Source organism: Anolis sagrei, chromosome 1 (genome assembly GCF_037176765.1).
Source record: "Anolis sagrei isolate rAnoSag1 chromosome 1, rAnoSag1.mat, whole genome shotgun sequence".
Lineage (NCBI taxonomy): Eukaryota > Metazoa > Chordata > Lepidosauria > Squamata > Dactyloidae > Anolis > Anolis sagrei.
In genome coordinates this window covers 233,671,931-233,687,317 of record NC_090021.1, presented here as the reverse complement: position 1 = coordinate 233,687,317, position 15,387 = coordinate 233,671,931, and the positions used below count along the sequence as shown (strand labels likewise).

Genomic DNA, 15,387 nt, shown 5'->3' with positions numbered 1-15,387 from the left:
AGCACCAAAACGTCATGTTTTACAACAAATCAACAGAAAAAGTTGTTCAATACATGGTACAGTATTAAGTAGTAATTACTGTATTTACGAATTATGTAGTAATTACTGTATTTACGAATTTAGCACCAAAACACCAGAATGTATTGAAAATATTGACTTCCTAGAGAAACAGCTGTGGATCCGGGCAAGTGGCAAGCTGCATTGGATAATACAGAACATTGGATGAGCGAAGATAAGTGAGACGCTACTGTACTAGAGAATATACACCTACTTAAAGGTGCCTTCTCTTTAATCAGCTGTGCAATTCTAATATGGCTTCAAGGTAAAGAACTATCAGAAAGAAGAGCAGACTCCTTGGAATTACTCATAAGCAATTAACACCTGAACAGCACAAAATTATCTGCTATCTGTTGTGGGGTGAAAGTGTGTCACAGGTTTATTCCACTTAGCTACATTTCACTCATGATTTCTGAGGCAGTACTGATTATACGCTGGGTTTTGATAATCAAGACAATTCATACCTGTTGTATGAAAGCATGATATACTGAGGTCAGGGATGGGCAAAATAGGCCACTAGAAGTTGGTGAAGTGCAACTCTCAGTTTTCTTCACCATTGGCTATAGCAGCTAGGGCTGAAGACCACTAGCATTGAAGCGATGGTCCTTCGCCATCAATTCTGCTGGACTGGCCACGTTGTCCGGATGCCCAACCACCATCTCCCAAAGCAGTTGCTCTACTCCGAACTCAAGAATGTAAAATGGAATGTTGGAGGGCAGAAAAAGAGATTTAAAGATGGGCTCAAAGCCAACCTGAAAAACTCTGCCATAGACACTGAGAACTGGGAAGCCCTGGCCCTTGAGCGCTCCAGCTGGAGGTTAGCTGTGACCAGCAGTGCTGCAGAATTTGAAGAGGCAGGAATGGAGGGTGAAAGTGAGAAACGTGCCAAGAGGAAGGCGCGTCAAGCCAACTCAAACCGGGACCACCTTCCACCTAGAAACCGATGCCCTCACTGCGGAAGAAGATGCAGACCAAGAATAGGGCTCCACAGCCACCTACAGACTCACAAGAATTCTGATCCTGGAAGACTATCCTACTCGGCCAATGAGGGATCGCCTAAGTAAGTAAGTAGGGCTGATAAGAGCTGTGGTTGATCAACATCTGGAGAACTACTAGGCTTTGGTGTTATATGCAATGCAAGTCTTATTACTAGAAAATATATATGAACTGACAATTTTACTACAAAGATGGCCATAGATTCATTTTTTATTTATATCCCATTCTTCTGCTCCCCACAGGGCATGTATAGCTCCTTCAGAGCATAAGAAATACATATACACACATTCTACTTTTAAACTGTTACTGTGAATGAAGTTAAAGCTACAGAAATTATATAACCATGGTTTGTGAATAGCCAGTGTATTTTGCTTAGAGAAGCCATGCATTTCATCATATTCGCACTATATGTCAAAGAGCTAGTGTGATGTAGTCATCTGAGTATTAAACTAATATTCTAGAAGAACTGGGTTCAAATCCTGGCTGATCTTGGACAAGTTGCATTCTCTCAGTCTTGAAAGAAGGCAATAGTAAATCACCTCTGAACAAATCTTGTAATAGGGTTGCTTTACGGTTACTTTAAGTTGGAGATGATTTGAAGTCACACAACAACAACACATTTCCAAGGGTAAGCAGGACTGGACCCGAGCAGTGCCTGCATGGGAGACCACCAGAGAATAATGGGGATCTCCAGGTAGGGCAGGAAGGAGGCCCTGGGGATTCATGACTGCCAGTCAGAATTTACAATACTGACTAAACGGACCAGTGGTTTGACTCTGTATAAAGAGTTAATGTTCTTAACCCTATTTTTAAAATCAACTGGGCTGATATAGAAGGCAACTAGTTATTTTTAGATCTGGTCAGTTCAAATGAAATGTAGCAGTGAGCTATTCCTTCAACTTGTACTTCAGCTGCAGGCATGTAATACTTTTGTATTTTATGTAAGTCCTATGAAAAGGCAGTGACTCCTGTGAGCACATTCATTTCTACTACAATTGTTATGTAGAATGATGCTGCTTTGGTGACATGTCACAAAGCATTAATGGTTATATGCACCAGATAGTGCTGACAGCCAGCGGATATTTGTCCGCCCCTGCCCTGTGTTAAGTTGTGCCCTTTTTCTTTTAGCCTTTAATATGATTTAGAGGCTGCATGGTACGAAGCTGAGGAGGAGGGGTGAGCTAAAATTTGTGAAGTACGAAAGAGTGTTTTAAAAAAGATCCAATTGTCTTCCCTTTCCTGTTGGCTTAAGACGTACACCATCACCTATTCTGAGATGGGCGGTGTGTCCTGTGTGCTGTCTCCATCACAATGCAAAGATAAGGGGTTTCACTTTTCTTCAGTCTATGAGACGATCCGGTGCTGCAATAGGTTGGTTTTTCCCTGACATTAAGTCCAATTGTGTCCAACTCTGGGGGTTGGTGCTCATCTCCATTTCTAAGCTGAAGAGCCAGCGTTGTCTGTAGACATCTCCAAGGTCATCTGGCTGGCATGATTTAATGGTGTGCTGAAACCTTTCCACTGAAATGTTACCTATTGATCTACTCACATTTGCATGTTTTCGAACTGCTAGGTTGGCAGAAGCTGGGGCTAACAGCGGGAGCTCATGTTGACCCCCAGATTCGAACCTGCGACCTTTTGATCAGCAAGTTCAGCAGCTCAGCGGTTTAACTCACTGCGCCACCGGGGGCTTCAAGGTGCTGCAATAACTAGTAGGAAATATCTTAAAGGGGCCCAATCTGCTAGCTTGTACTGAAATGCTTTTGTGTACTATCCTTGACCTCTGGTGGAAGGAGATACAAGCTCCCCTCCCTTACTCTCTTTCCTCAGAGTTATCTTATATCCAAGCAGGGATTCTCTGATATTCACATCCCCTCATTGTTACAGGGAGACAGGCTATAAATATCTTTTACTGTATGCTGGATACCCATTCCTTCCTTTCCTGCCTTCCCTTCCTGTCTCCATTCCCTTTCCTCTCCCTCAACCTCAGTCTCTGTGAAGCAGTTGTAGTACTGACTGAGTCCCCTTCCACACTGCCCTATATCACAGAATATCAAGGCTGAAAATCCCACAATATCTGCTTTGAACTGGGTTATCTGAGTCCACACTCAGATAATGTGGGATTTCCTGCCTTGAAATTCTGGAATATAGGGCTGTGTTGAAAGGCCCTGAGGCCCCTTCCTCATAGCTGTATAAAATCCCACATTACCTGATTTGAGCCTGATTATATGGCAGTGTGGACTCACATAACCTAGTTAAAAGCAGATATTGTGGATTATCTGCCCTGATATTCTGGGTTATGTGGCTGTGTGGAAGGACCCTGAAAAATGACAGAAATTGGAGATGGAGAAGTAACGAATCAGTTACAGTTATAATTCTAAGTCTTCAAAACAGTTATTACTACACTTATAATTTCTAGTAACTTTTCTTCCCTGTTTTAATTATTATCACAACCAACTATTATACAGCTAGCTTGTTATTGTTGTGTACTTTCAAGCTGCTTCCAACTAATGGCAACTCTATCAATTTAACTTCTCTATTTCTAACAATAATTACCATAGTTACTTTTTACTTATTTATAAAAATCCTGATTGCCATAAATTACTGAACTGTGGTACAAAGCTCAATTTTTCCGTCATCATAACAGTAAAGCGCAAAGGAGCCAGCACTTGAACCATATGATTTACCTCCCCCGGGTGAGATCACAGTTTTGTGAGTTTAAAGTAACTTTATCATTGTGGATACTCCAGAAAAGGAATAACTATGTTATGCCTTAGGTATTGGGAGAGAAACAAATTCTGTGTAACTCATGCCACTGTACAGTACAACCCCTGTATTCACAGGAGATACATTCCTGGACTTTGTGAGGGTATACAAACCCATGGATAATAGTGACTCTCTATTGAAATGAGGGACTCCTGTCTCAAGAATACTATAGAGTTGTGCTGGAGGACCAAGAAAGTGTCTAGAGAGGATATATTTTGTCAGAAGTGGAGAAATAAAGCCATGGATACCAGTAACGTGGATGGGGGGGTGGGGGGTTGCACTGTAGTTGCTTCCTGTCACAGAAATATAGAAGTGTCTGCCATAGCTCTAGAGTACGAATGCTACAGCTTTTCTATGCGTACCTCAGTGGGAAGGATCCCAACACACTTCAAAGTGAACAGCAAGCCTGTCATATAACGGCCCGGAAGCTCCAGCTAGTCCAGCGCGCGGCAGCCATGTTGTTAACCGGAGCGGGACGCAGGGAGCGCACAACGCCCTTGCTGTCCCAGCTCCACTGGCTGCCGATCAGCTACCGGGCCCAATTCAAGGTGCTGGTGCTAACCTACAAAGCCCTAAACGGTTCCGGCCCAAAATACCTTGAGTACCGCATCTCGGCCTACCAGCCCACGAGGACCTTGAGATCATCCGGGGAGGCCCTTCTCTCGGTCCCGCCTGCCTCACAGGCACGCTTGGCGGGGACTAGAGAGCGGGCCTTCTCGGTGGTGGCCCCCCGGCTGTGGAACTCCCTCCCTGCTGAAATTAGACAGGCGCCCTCTCTCATGGCCTTCCGTAAGGGCCTAAAAACCTGGCTCTTTGAAAAGGCCTTCAATTAAGTGCTATGTTTGGAATGACTACCGGAATGGACTATGACGATGAGATGGATTATGACCCAAACAAGACGAAGCGGATTTTTAATTTAATTAGTGTGTGTTAGTAAGATGTGTGTTATCATGATTTACTGTAACTGTTGTCTTAATGTTCTGTGTTTTGTACACCGCCACGAGTCGCCTTCGGGCTGAGAGTGGCGGTTAACAAATGTAAATAATAAATAATAAATAAATAAATAAGGTTCCCCCACTTTGCCTTATTCCATGCTCGGTGGCCATGAAATCATCTTGCTTCTCTTTGCTTGGTGGCACATTCTCCAGCTGTCACCGTTTACCAACAGGAAGCCAGGGGCTTCATCTCCTCATTCAACTTGAATTGTGAATAATGCTCTGTTCCAATGGGATTTGTTGCCCAATAACAGAATAGTTCTCTCCAATTCTGTTGAGAAGGAGAGCTTATTGAGTGGAACTAAGTTACTTTTCTGGTTAATAGTGCAAAATAGTCTTTAGATCTTGCCTAATCTTAGATGATAAGCAGAGTAAGGCCTGGTTAATAATTTGAAAGGAGACTGTCAGGGAAAACCAGGTAGTTGGCTGTATCCAGAGGAAGGTAACACCTCTGAATAATATTTTATTATTAACTAGAAGCTGGCGTTTTGGAAGTTGAACTGAAAGATAAATGGATGAGGAAAGGTCTGTTGAAACATACTGTGCATGGTTGTGAGTAATTGATTTTCTATAATTTTTGACACCTTTGTAAAAATGCTATTTGCTAATAAAACTGCTGTTCTACCTTGTGGCAAGGGACTTGTCCATCAAAAACCTAGAGGTGAAAGACACTCAGTGGGAATCTCATTAAAATAATTTGTTTCTGATGGAAAGATTGTAGTCAGGTCCCATCAGTTGCTCAAGTGTCAGACACATTCACTGGCACATTTTAAAACTCTTTAAAAATAGGGTGGGATTGTTAGCACTTGCTCAGCTTCCTTGTCAGCCTCTTTAATTTCCAAGACATGCCTAGACCTGCCTTTGGTTTTGCAGTTTGGAGGAGATGATGGCCTAGTATTTATTTATTTATTTATTTATTTAGAACATTTTTACCCCGCCCTTCTCAACCCCTGGGGGGACTCAGGGCGGCTTACAATTGGCAATAATTCAATGCCGCATAATAAAATACAGAATAACAAATATAACAATTAAACATGAACATTAATAAATAAAGATTAAAACAGCATACTTACACTCTGATTAGCTATTGCCTGTCTGGTGGCTGTTTAGCTAGCCATCTACTAATGATTACTCCGCTTAACTTATCCAAATCCTCTTCCATGCCATAATCAACATCGATTGTCCTTTAACCTGATTGCCCGAAGGCCTGGTCCCACAGCCACGTTTTAACCTTTTTTCTAAAGGTGAAGAGGGATGACGATGATCTAATTTCCCCGGGGAGCAAATTCCACAGGCGGGGGGCCACCACCGAGAAGGCCCTGTCCCTCATCCCCGCCAAGCGTGTTTGAGACAAACGTGGGGCCAAGAGCAGGGCCTCCCCAGATGATCTTAAACTCCGAGGTGGGACATAGAAGGAGATACGTTCGGACAGGTACGCTGGACCGGAGCCGTATAGTAGACTGGATGAAGTTAATCTGAAAAATGTTTCAAACATGACATCTCTCTATGCTTCTTTTTAATGTTAAGCTTCAAGACTGTGAGCACCAGAGCTTGAGAGAGAAGGTTATTTCTGTGCAGAGCTCTAACTATTCAGGATTCTCAAGGTTAAAGTGTCCACCTTGAACATTATGGAGTCCTAATGGACAACAAGTTAAACATGAGCCAACAATGTCATGCAGTGGCAAAAGAAGCCAATGAGATTTTGGCCTGCATCAATAGAAGTATACTGTCTAGATCCAGGAAAATCACGTTACCCCTCTGTTCGGCCTTGATCAGACCACATCTGGAATACTGTGTCCAATTCTGGGCGCCACAGTTGAAGGGAGATGTTGACAAGCTGGATTGTGTCCAGAGGAGATCAAGGGTCTGGAGGACAAGCCCTATGAGGAGTGGCTTAAAGAGCAGGGCATGTTTAGCCTGAAGAAGAGAAGGCTAAGAGGAGACATGATGAGAGCCGTGGATAAATATGTGAGGGGAAGTCATGGGGAGGAGGGAGCAAGCTTGTTTTCTGCTGCCCTGGAAACTAGGACAGGGAACAATGGCTTCAAACTACTCGAAAGGAGATTCCATCTGAACATTAGGAAGAACTTCCTGACTGTGAGAGCTGTTCAGCAGTGGAACTCTCTGCCCTGGAGTGTGGTGGAGGCACCTTCTTTGGAGGCTTTTAAGCAGAGGCTGGATGACCATATGTCGGGAATGCTTTAAGTGCGATTTTCCTGCTTCTTGGCAGGGAGTTGGACTGGATGGCTCTCAAGGTCTCTTCCAACTTAATGATTCTATGATTCTATTATGGCATTCACAGATGGAAGGGTCTAGTTTTGATGATATAAAAAGGTAGAGGAGAGCTGTCACGACAATGTACTTACTGCCCTGATGTTCTATATGTGACTTTTCAAGATGCAGCTTGGATGACCAATAAGGAAAAGAGAATGATGGACTAGATGAAAGGCCAGGGAGGTACATTCAGACCAGCAGCCCAATTACATTTCATAACTGTTCCCAGGTACCACCTTCAAATGGAGGCTAGGATAGCAAGGCCAAAGAGAAATGGGTCACCAAAATGGCCGTATATTTTCACTGAATTCCCCTACTTCCTGTAACAAACCTTTGATGAGTGGGGAAGGCATTCTAACCTTTTGAAATGCAGATCAGGAGATGTAAGCTGGGAAAACTTCAACAGTTGATTCCCAGGAGGACCAGATTCAGTCCCACAACATAAGCTATCTCACCTCGGCACTGGATGAGCTATTGTTTTGCTCCAGCATGGCTCAGTGCATACTCTGATGCAACAGGGCTCCAGCACAGACCAGGGAACTATGCTTGAATTATATGCTTTATGAACAGCCTCTGTGAAGTAGTAACTTCCAGAGAGCTAACTATCTTGATCTGAGGCAGAAGAACAACAACAGCAACAAAACAACAGTGTTTTGTTAGAGACTGATAAACTCATTAGAAATCTACGTCTTCCTCCCAACATCCCTACATATCCCTTCAAGTCTGCATAGTATCAAATCCGTCTTATAATAATCATATAACCAATTTTAGGACTAGAAACAAGACAGACTATGGCATTGCCATTAAGCTACCATGTCCCCCTTACTTCCATTTCCTGATTCAATGAACATTTAACTAGATTATGAGTTCTGGAGAACCTGAAAGCTTGCTCGCTAATCTGTGATATTTTGTATGATTCTCATCTGAATATGGCTGTATCAATGTCCACTGAATTAGAGGTTTACTTTCCGTTCTCCTAAAGAGACACCGTAAAAAACAATATGCTTTAATGGTTAGAGAATCATAGAGTTGGAAGAGACCTCGTGGGCCATCCCGTCCAACCCCCTGCCAAGAAGCAGTGAATGTCTGCTTGGACACTCACTGCAGGCTCTGAGGCCAGCAATTCTGTTATCCTAACCAGTCTTACTGGGTAGTTATAAGGTTAAATGGGGCCTGTATGCCCCTTCTGGAGTAAGGCATATCACATTCAAGACAATGAGGATGTTCTAGGCATGTCTTAATGGAGAAATTCCCCATTTCAGAGAGTAAACTGTAACTTGAATGACTAGTGGCTGATCTATGATACTGATGGTATCATAGTATACAAGGCCCTGGATTAAAAACAAATCCAGCACAGACGATGGCCAGAACAGCTATCCATATTTATCAGCTAGAACAGCAAAACACAAAGAAGAGATAACAAAAGAGTCAGATCAAACACAAAAGGTTTATATGGCCAGCCAGCAGCAAAGAAGCCAATTTCTAGCCCAATATGCCAGATATTCCTGGGAAAGAAGATAACTGCTTCAACAGATAGGTGCCTAGTAGTGCTGATACTATATACTTCAAAGGAACCGTTCTGATAGCTATCAGAGTCTGGTCCTATCCAGTAAATGTAGGGATCTGTGAATAGCATTGCTTCTTTTAATATGAAGAAATGTATACTGAGTATATTTTTCTTCATATTAAAAGAAGCAATCCAAATAATGAATATTAATGTTTCACTGTGTTAAGAATTTTGTGTTTTCCTACAACTGAAGCTCTCCTAGAATATATGTACTGTATTTGTATAAATCTCATTCAAAGATTACCATTTAAAAATAAAGCTGTAGATCAGCGTTTCTCAACCTGGGTGTCAGGGCCCCTGGAAAAAGGGGAGCATGAGGGAGGTGTCAGAGGGGTTGCCAAAGACCATTAGAAAACACAGTATTTTCTGTTGGTCATGGAAGGGCTGTGTGAAAAGTTTGGATCAATTGTATTGTTAGTAGGGTTCAGAATGCTCTTTGACTGTAGGTGAACTATAAATCCCAGCAACTACAACTACCAAATGTCAAGGTCTGTTTTCCCCAAACTCCACCAGTGCTCACATTTGGGCATATTGAGTATTTGTGCCAAGTTTGGTCCAGATCCATCATTGTTTGAGTCCACAGTGCTCTATGGATGTAGGTGAACTACAACTCCAAAACTCAAGGTCAATGCCCATCAGACCCTTCCAGTATTTTCTTTTGGTCATTGTAGTTCCGTGTGCCAAGATTGGTTCAATTCCATCGTTGGTGAAGTTCAGAATGCTATTTGATTGTAGGTGAACTATAAATCCCAGCAACTACAATTCCCAAATGACAAAATCAACCCCCCACAACACCACCAGTTTTCAGATTTGGGCATATTGGGTATTTGTGCCAAATTTGGTCCAGTGAATGAAAATACATCCTGCATATCAGATATTACATTATGATTCACAACAGTAGCAAAATTACAGCTATGAAGTAGCAATGAAAATAGGTTTATGGTTGGTGGTCACCATAGCATGAGGAACTGCATTAAGGGGTTGCAGCCTTAGGAAGGTAATTGAAACTGGTAATTCCTTATACTCTGATCACCAACCAAGAAATTACATAGGTCCCCTTTTTTCTGACTTTTTCTTTCCAGAAGAAAACCAAACAGTGTGTGCAGTTCTGCTCAACATGCCCCCAGTCTTCTCCCCATTTTTGGGAACCCTGTCCCAAAAATCTGAGCAGAAGATATTGAAAATCCCACTCAGCCTTATATTAGCAAACCGCTTGCCCTTAAGTACACTTAAGTCATTATTGGCCCCCTCTGATTGCATGAGCAAACACTGCTAGGAATGAATACACTGTCTCAGCAGGACAGATTAAAGGCTGAAGCATTTGTGCTTTGAGAATTTTTTTGCTCAGGTCACAGTGATCTTGCAACAAAGTGGGGCTCATGATGAATCTAGCAGACCAGCTAGATAAGACTGCTCAGGTTAGCAAGGCATCCAGTGACTGTGGCACTGCAATTATCTCCCCATCCCCACCACAAATGGCTGGTGGCTCTGAAGTAGCATTCCTTTCCTGGCTCTGAGGGGCTTATGGAGAGTGAGAGATGTATGGTGTGTTTGTAAGTGGGTGGATACCACTAACAGATGGAGCTGCCCAGCACTACAGGGGACAATTCATCCAATTCACATAAGGGTGTTGAGTGAAAGCAAGGGGAGGGATGGTAAAGGGGGCTGGGACATACACATTTGAAAGACAACTCAAAAGGAAGGAGCTGCTGCACCAGACTGTATGTGGGGCGTGTGTGAATGAGAGACGGAGAGAGATGACAGAGAAGGAAGAAGCCACTGGCCAGATCTGCCTAAAACTTTGAAGAAAGCACTTACAAGAGAGAGTCAAATGAGCTAAGAGACTGGGAGAGTTTTCCTCCCTACAACAAGGAAGGAACTCAAATAAGGTGGCTTCGGATCACTGACAGATTACATCAGATCAGAAGAGAATATCTTCATATACCAAATACATTCTTCCCATCCTTCTCCTTGAGCAGGCATGGAGTTCAGCATTGAAACCGACAACCACTCAGTCACGGAGGAATGTGACTACACCGAATGGAGTTCTTCAAAGATCCTGATTCCTTCCATCTACTTGCTCGTTTTCTTTCTAGGTACCACTGGCAATGGCCTGGTGCTATGGACCATTTTCTGGAGAAGCCATGAGAAACGGCGATCTGCAGATACATTCATTGCCAATTTGGCTATGGCTGATCTGACTTTTGTGGTTACCTTGCCACTCTGGGCTACCTATGCCATCCTGGATTATCACTGGTCCTTTGGCTCTTTTGCCTGCAAACTCAGCAGCTACCTGGTCTTTGTCAACATGTATGCCAGTGTCTTCTGCCTCACGGGGCTTAGCTTTGACCGCTACTTGGCTATTGTTCGCCCCATTGCAAACGCCAAACTGAGGTCAAAAGCTAGTGGAGTTTTAGTGACTACTATTCTCTGGGCCTTGGCAGCCTTTCTGGCTTTGCCAGCAATGATCTTCCGGAGTGTGGGCATGCTCAGTGCGGAGCATGACAAGGTGACCTGTTTCATGGATTTCTCCAGTGTGGCAACCAATGAGACAGAGGCAACCTGGGAAGCAGGGCTTGGATTGTCCTCCACCCTCATGGGCTTTGTAGTTCCCTTTGCCATCATGCTGACCTGCTACTTCTTCATCGCCCAGACCATTGCTGGTCACTTCCGAAAAGAGCACAGTGAAGGGTTGAGGAAACGGAAGCGTTTGCTGACCATTATCATTGTCCTGGTGGCCACTTTTGCTTTATGTTGGCTGCCCTTCCATTTGGTGAAAACGATCTACATGCTGATGGATTGGGAGGTGATGCCTTTGTCTTGTGATGTCCATGCCTTTCTTAGCAACCTTCACCCATACTGCAGCTGTTTGGCTTATGTCAACAGCTGCCTCAACCCTTTCCTCTACGCTTTCTTTGATCCCCGCTTTCGACAGGCCTGTGCTGCTGTCCTCCGGTGCAACTCAGGGCATTTGGCAGGAACTGCGGGGGACAAGTCAGCCAGTTATTCCTCTGGACATAGCCAGAACCACCCAGGGAAAGGACTGGAACCACAGCGGGAGAAATCGGGCCCCAAAACTCAGGAGACTTTGCTTCGTGGGTAAAAACTGAATAACATCAAGTACCAATGAAGGACTTTGGACATAAAGAGAAACATGCCTGTTGTCTACCTTCAAACTCTTTTATAGCATTTGTTATAGCATTAGTTTTCTAACACTATTTATTTCATTTAAAAAAAAACAAACCCTATACTGTATTATGCTTTTCTTCCTTTATTTACCTTTCAGGGATGTAGTTCTGCAGGGTGGGAAGGAGAGCATTGAATCCTCCAATGACAATTCTGCCCCAGAAATGACATTTACCTCCAGTCTCCAGATTTCTAACAGGCAGAGCGTGAGACTTTGAAACCATATACACTGAGAAATCCCAGATATCCTATGTTTGTATTCTTTGGTAACTCTGCCTTCTCCTTCCCTTTGGATGGCCACCCTCTTATGTTCTAAATTCTGAATTGAAGTTTTAAGTTACTGCAGTGCTGGAAAGGTGAGATTTGAAGGGAAAAGCCACGGGGTGGCAAAATTCATACATGAGGGCAAGGTCCTCATTTCGCCCTCACTGTATCTGCACCTCATGCATATTCTGCTGAGATGTCAATTTTAATTTTGTCACTTGACCTCTTTTAATAACAAATATCCTACTGTGATATAAAATAAGCTTCTTAAAACCAGTTAGAGTCATGCCTTTTGATTTGTAGAGAAAAGCTCAAGTGTGTTCTGTATCACAAAGTGTCTGTTGTGCTTACTGTCATTGACTTATTAATTTGCTTACTCAAGTTTAAGACTATAAGCCAAATCCTGAAATGTTTATTCAGACATGTATTGCAGACTGTCAAATAGAACAGTGGCGTCAAATTTGTGGTCCTTCAGGTGTTTTGAACTTTAGCTCCCAGATTTCCTGGCTACTGGATGAGCTGACTAGGGCTTCTGGGAATTGGGGGTCCAAACATCTGGAGGGCTACACATTTGACACTTCTGAAATAGAAGATTTGTAAGTCAAGATTAAGGAACCTGTGCTTATAGAAATATACAGGTTTTATCAGTTTGACCAGAATGGCTAATGGCTATGGATTCTGGGAGGTGTAGTTGAATACCTAGAAAGTTACACATGCACAACTTCTACATCAGTATAGCCACAATGATTTATCTCCAACTATTTTGTACAGCATCATTCCCTTCTCTAGAGAAGGGAATGATGCTGGGGAAAGTGGAAGGCAAAAGGAAGAGGGGCCGACCAAGGGCAAGATGGATGGATGGCATCCTTGAAGTGACTGGACTGACCTTGAGGGAGCTGGGGGTGGTAACGGCCGACAGGGAGCTCTGGCGTGGGCTGGTCCATGAGGTCACGAAGAGTCGGAGACGACTGAACGAATGAACAACAACATTTTGTACAGATGACTGGTGGTGTTTCAAGTCAGACCCAGTGCGAAGTCAATAGATGACATATAGCAACCAACACACTTGCCTTCATCTTTTGTTTATCTGTCGATACCTGGAGTCTCCAACAATTTTCCTGTATTTCTATGGGCAGAAATAATACCAAAGCTATATCAAACTGGTACCATGGACAGAAGACTTTACCCTGGTAGAAGTTTATTTCTCTCTGTAGACTAGACTCATCACTGAACACATTAGGAACCAATGTAAAACTCCTGTCCCTTGTTTACTCTTTTCCCTACAGTTCATCACCATTTCCTTTCATTAAATATCCTCCTGTTTGTCTTTTATTAGGTTAAGTACCATGAGATCTTAACTGTAAGGCACAACAATTGTTTCTTTTTGTTTGTTCTTAGATGTGCCTTACTTTTTAATGTTTCTTTGCTCATAAGTCGCTGGGAGCTGGTTTCTCCCAGAACGTAATGGCATGTCTACAGCACCTACTTTTTTGCAGGTAGCAGAAAAAGAAGCAGAAATACACTATCACATTTTAATTGGCCATAAGAAATTCCTCTTATGGGCTTGGAAGGATTCAAATGGCTATTTTTCCATGTTTTATTTTTCTCTATTCATTGATTTAAAGCATTAAGCCAGATAGCTTAATTAGTCTGAGCTCTTCTGACAGTAATATTTTGGATTCTCACTACTGGAATAAGAATTATATATGTAAATGCTTCTTTGCATATTCTTTGTTCTTATTATTAACATGCCTAGCAAAATATTTGATAAAATGTCTGTATTTCTTTCTTTTTATATTTTTATAACCAAGTTTTTGTCTAAAAATGCATTGTAAATGGAACTCTTCTAAATAAAACTGTTGCTGAAATTTTAAATGGTGCAAATGAGCAAATCATTTAAAAAATGAAATGTTCTGTATTTAATCAGAATAACAGACTGCAAAATGCCAATATTTTCTGATTTTCAGCTGGAATGAACATTTTGTCTCAAGTACTCAGTTTTCCTCTTGTTCCAATCAAAATATTTTTTTTTTCAGTCCAGGAAACTTCTAGAGTGGGACCCATTCAGGTTGGGGACTTCACTTCCAGAAACCCCAACCAGCTTGGCCAACTGACTGGAATTCTGGAGCTGGAATCCAAAACATCTAACTAACAGTTGGGAATCACTTACCTAGGCCCTGGGATTCATCATTTATCCAATTTTGCTACTGTGGCCCTATAGAGCAGGCATGGGCAAACTTTGGCCCTCCAGGTGTTTTGGACTTCAACTCTCACAATTCCTAGCAGCCCTGCACACAGTAGCCTCTCCAAAAAGTTGGAGAGACACTGCTGAAAAGGTCAAATGTACTCTATGGATTAGTTTCATACATGTAGCATATGCTTTCAGGTGCAATTCAAGTATGAATGAGGAAAAGCTTTTTCACCTGACTCTGTTGAATGCATATAATGCTGCAGGGACTGCTCTTTTTACTAAAGAACAACATTCAAGGCATCGTACTGTAGTGGGGGAGAATTCAGGGCCTATTATTATCTAACTGTTCAGTACTTCAGGCACGCCAAGTGGCCAGCTTCTGGTCAAAGGAAATTTAGTATAATGCCAGGTTTTTAACATTGTTTGAAGTTTTTTATACATTATAACTGTATTCTCAGTTTCTGACAGGATAAATAAATAGTACTTAATTTATAGGACTCAGTATTGGGTGTGGTCTCAGCCTAGATAAACTAAGTGGGTGAAATGGAACAGTCCTGTAATCTAAGATAGAAAACACTGATCTCCAGTCAGACTAGTTCCAAGAACTGGGCGGAGAGGAAGCAGTTTAAAGAGATTTTCTCACACAGCAGAGCAGCAAGCCCTTCCCTTGTATTGTGTGACCAGATCCAAATGTGCTTAACGTCAGACAAAAAGTAGGAGAGGCACTGCTGAAAAAGTCAAATGTACTCTACAGATTTTAATGCCTGCTTCTCCAATGCTCAGTTGCGGTGAGAGAAGAAGGGCTCTTTCCATTGTCCAGTAATTCAATTTTTTAAAAGTGCAGCTTAAGTAAAACTGTATTGTTTATAGTGGACCTATGGGGTGGGTGTGTGAATAAGGCATTGCTCTTCCAATATGAATTTAGAGATCAAAGTAACATGAAATTTTCTTTTCTCTCTAGCATCCCATAGAGGCAGGGGGTTGGACTAGATGGCCCATGTGGTCTCTTCCAACCCTATTCTTTTATGAGTCCATGAGATGCTGAAATTCATTCACACTTAGAATGTTTCAACTTCCTGCAGTGCTACAAA

General features: G+C 42.5%; 1 protein-coding gene across 1 annotated transcript; it reads left to right on the top strand.

Moving 5' to 3' along the window:
- Positions 1–10,246: 10,246 nt before the first annotated feature.
- On the top strand, positions 10,247–13,980 carry APLNR (apelin receptor). The gene has a single exon (XM_060771998.2). The coding sequence runs from the start codon at positions 10,637–10,639 to the stop codon at positions 11,756–11,758; it is 1,122 nt and encodes a 373-aa protein (XP_060627981.1). The 5' UTR covers positions 10,247–10,636; the 3' UTR covers positions 11,759–13,980.
- Positions 13,981–15,387: the final 1,407 nt, after the last annotated feature.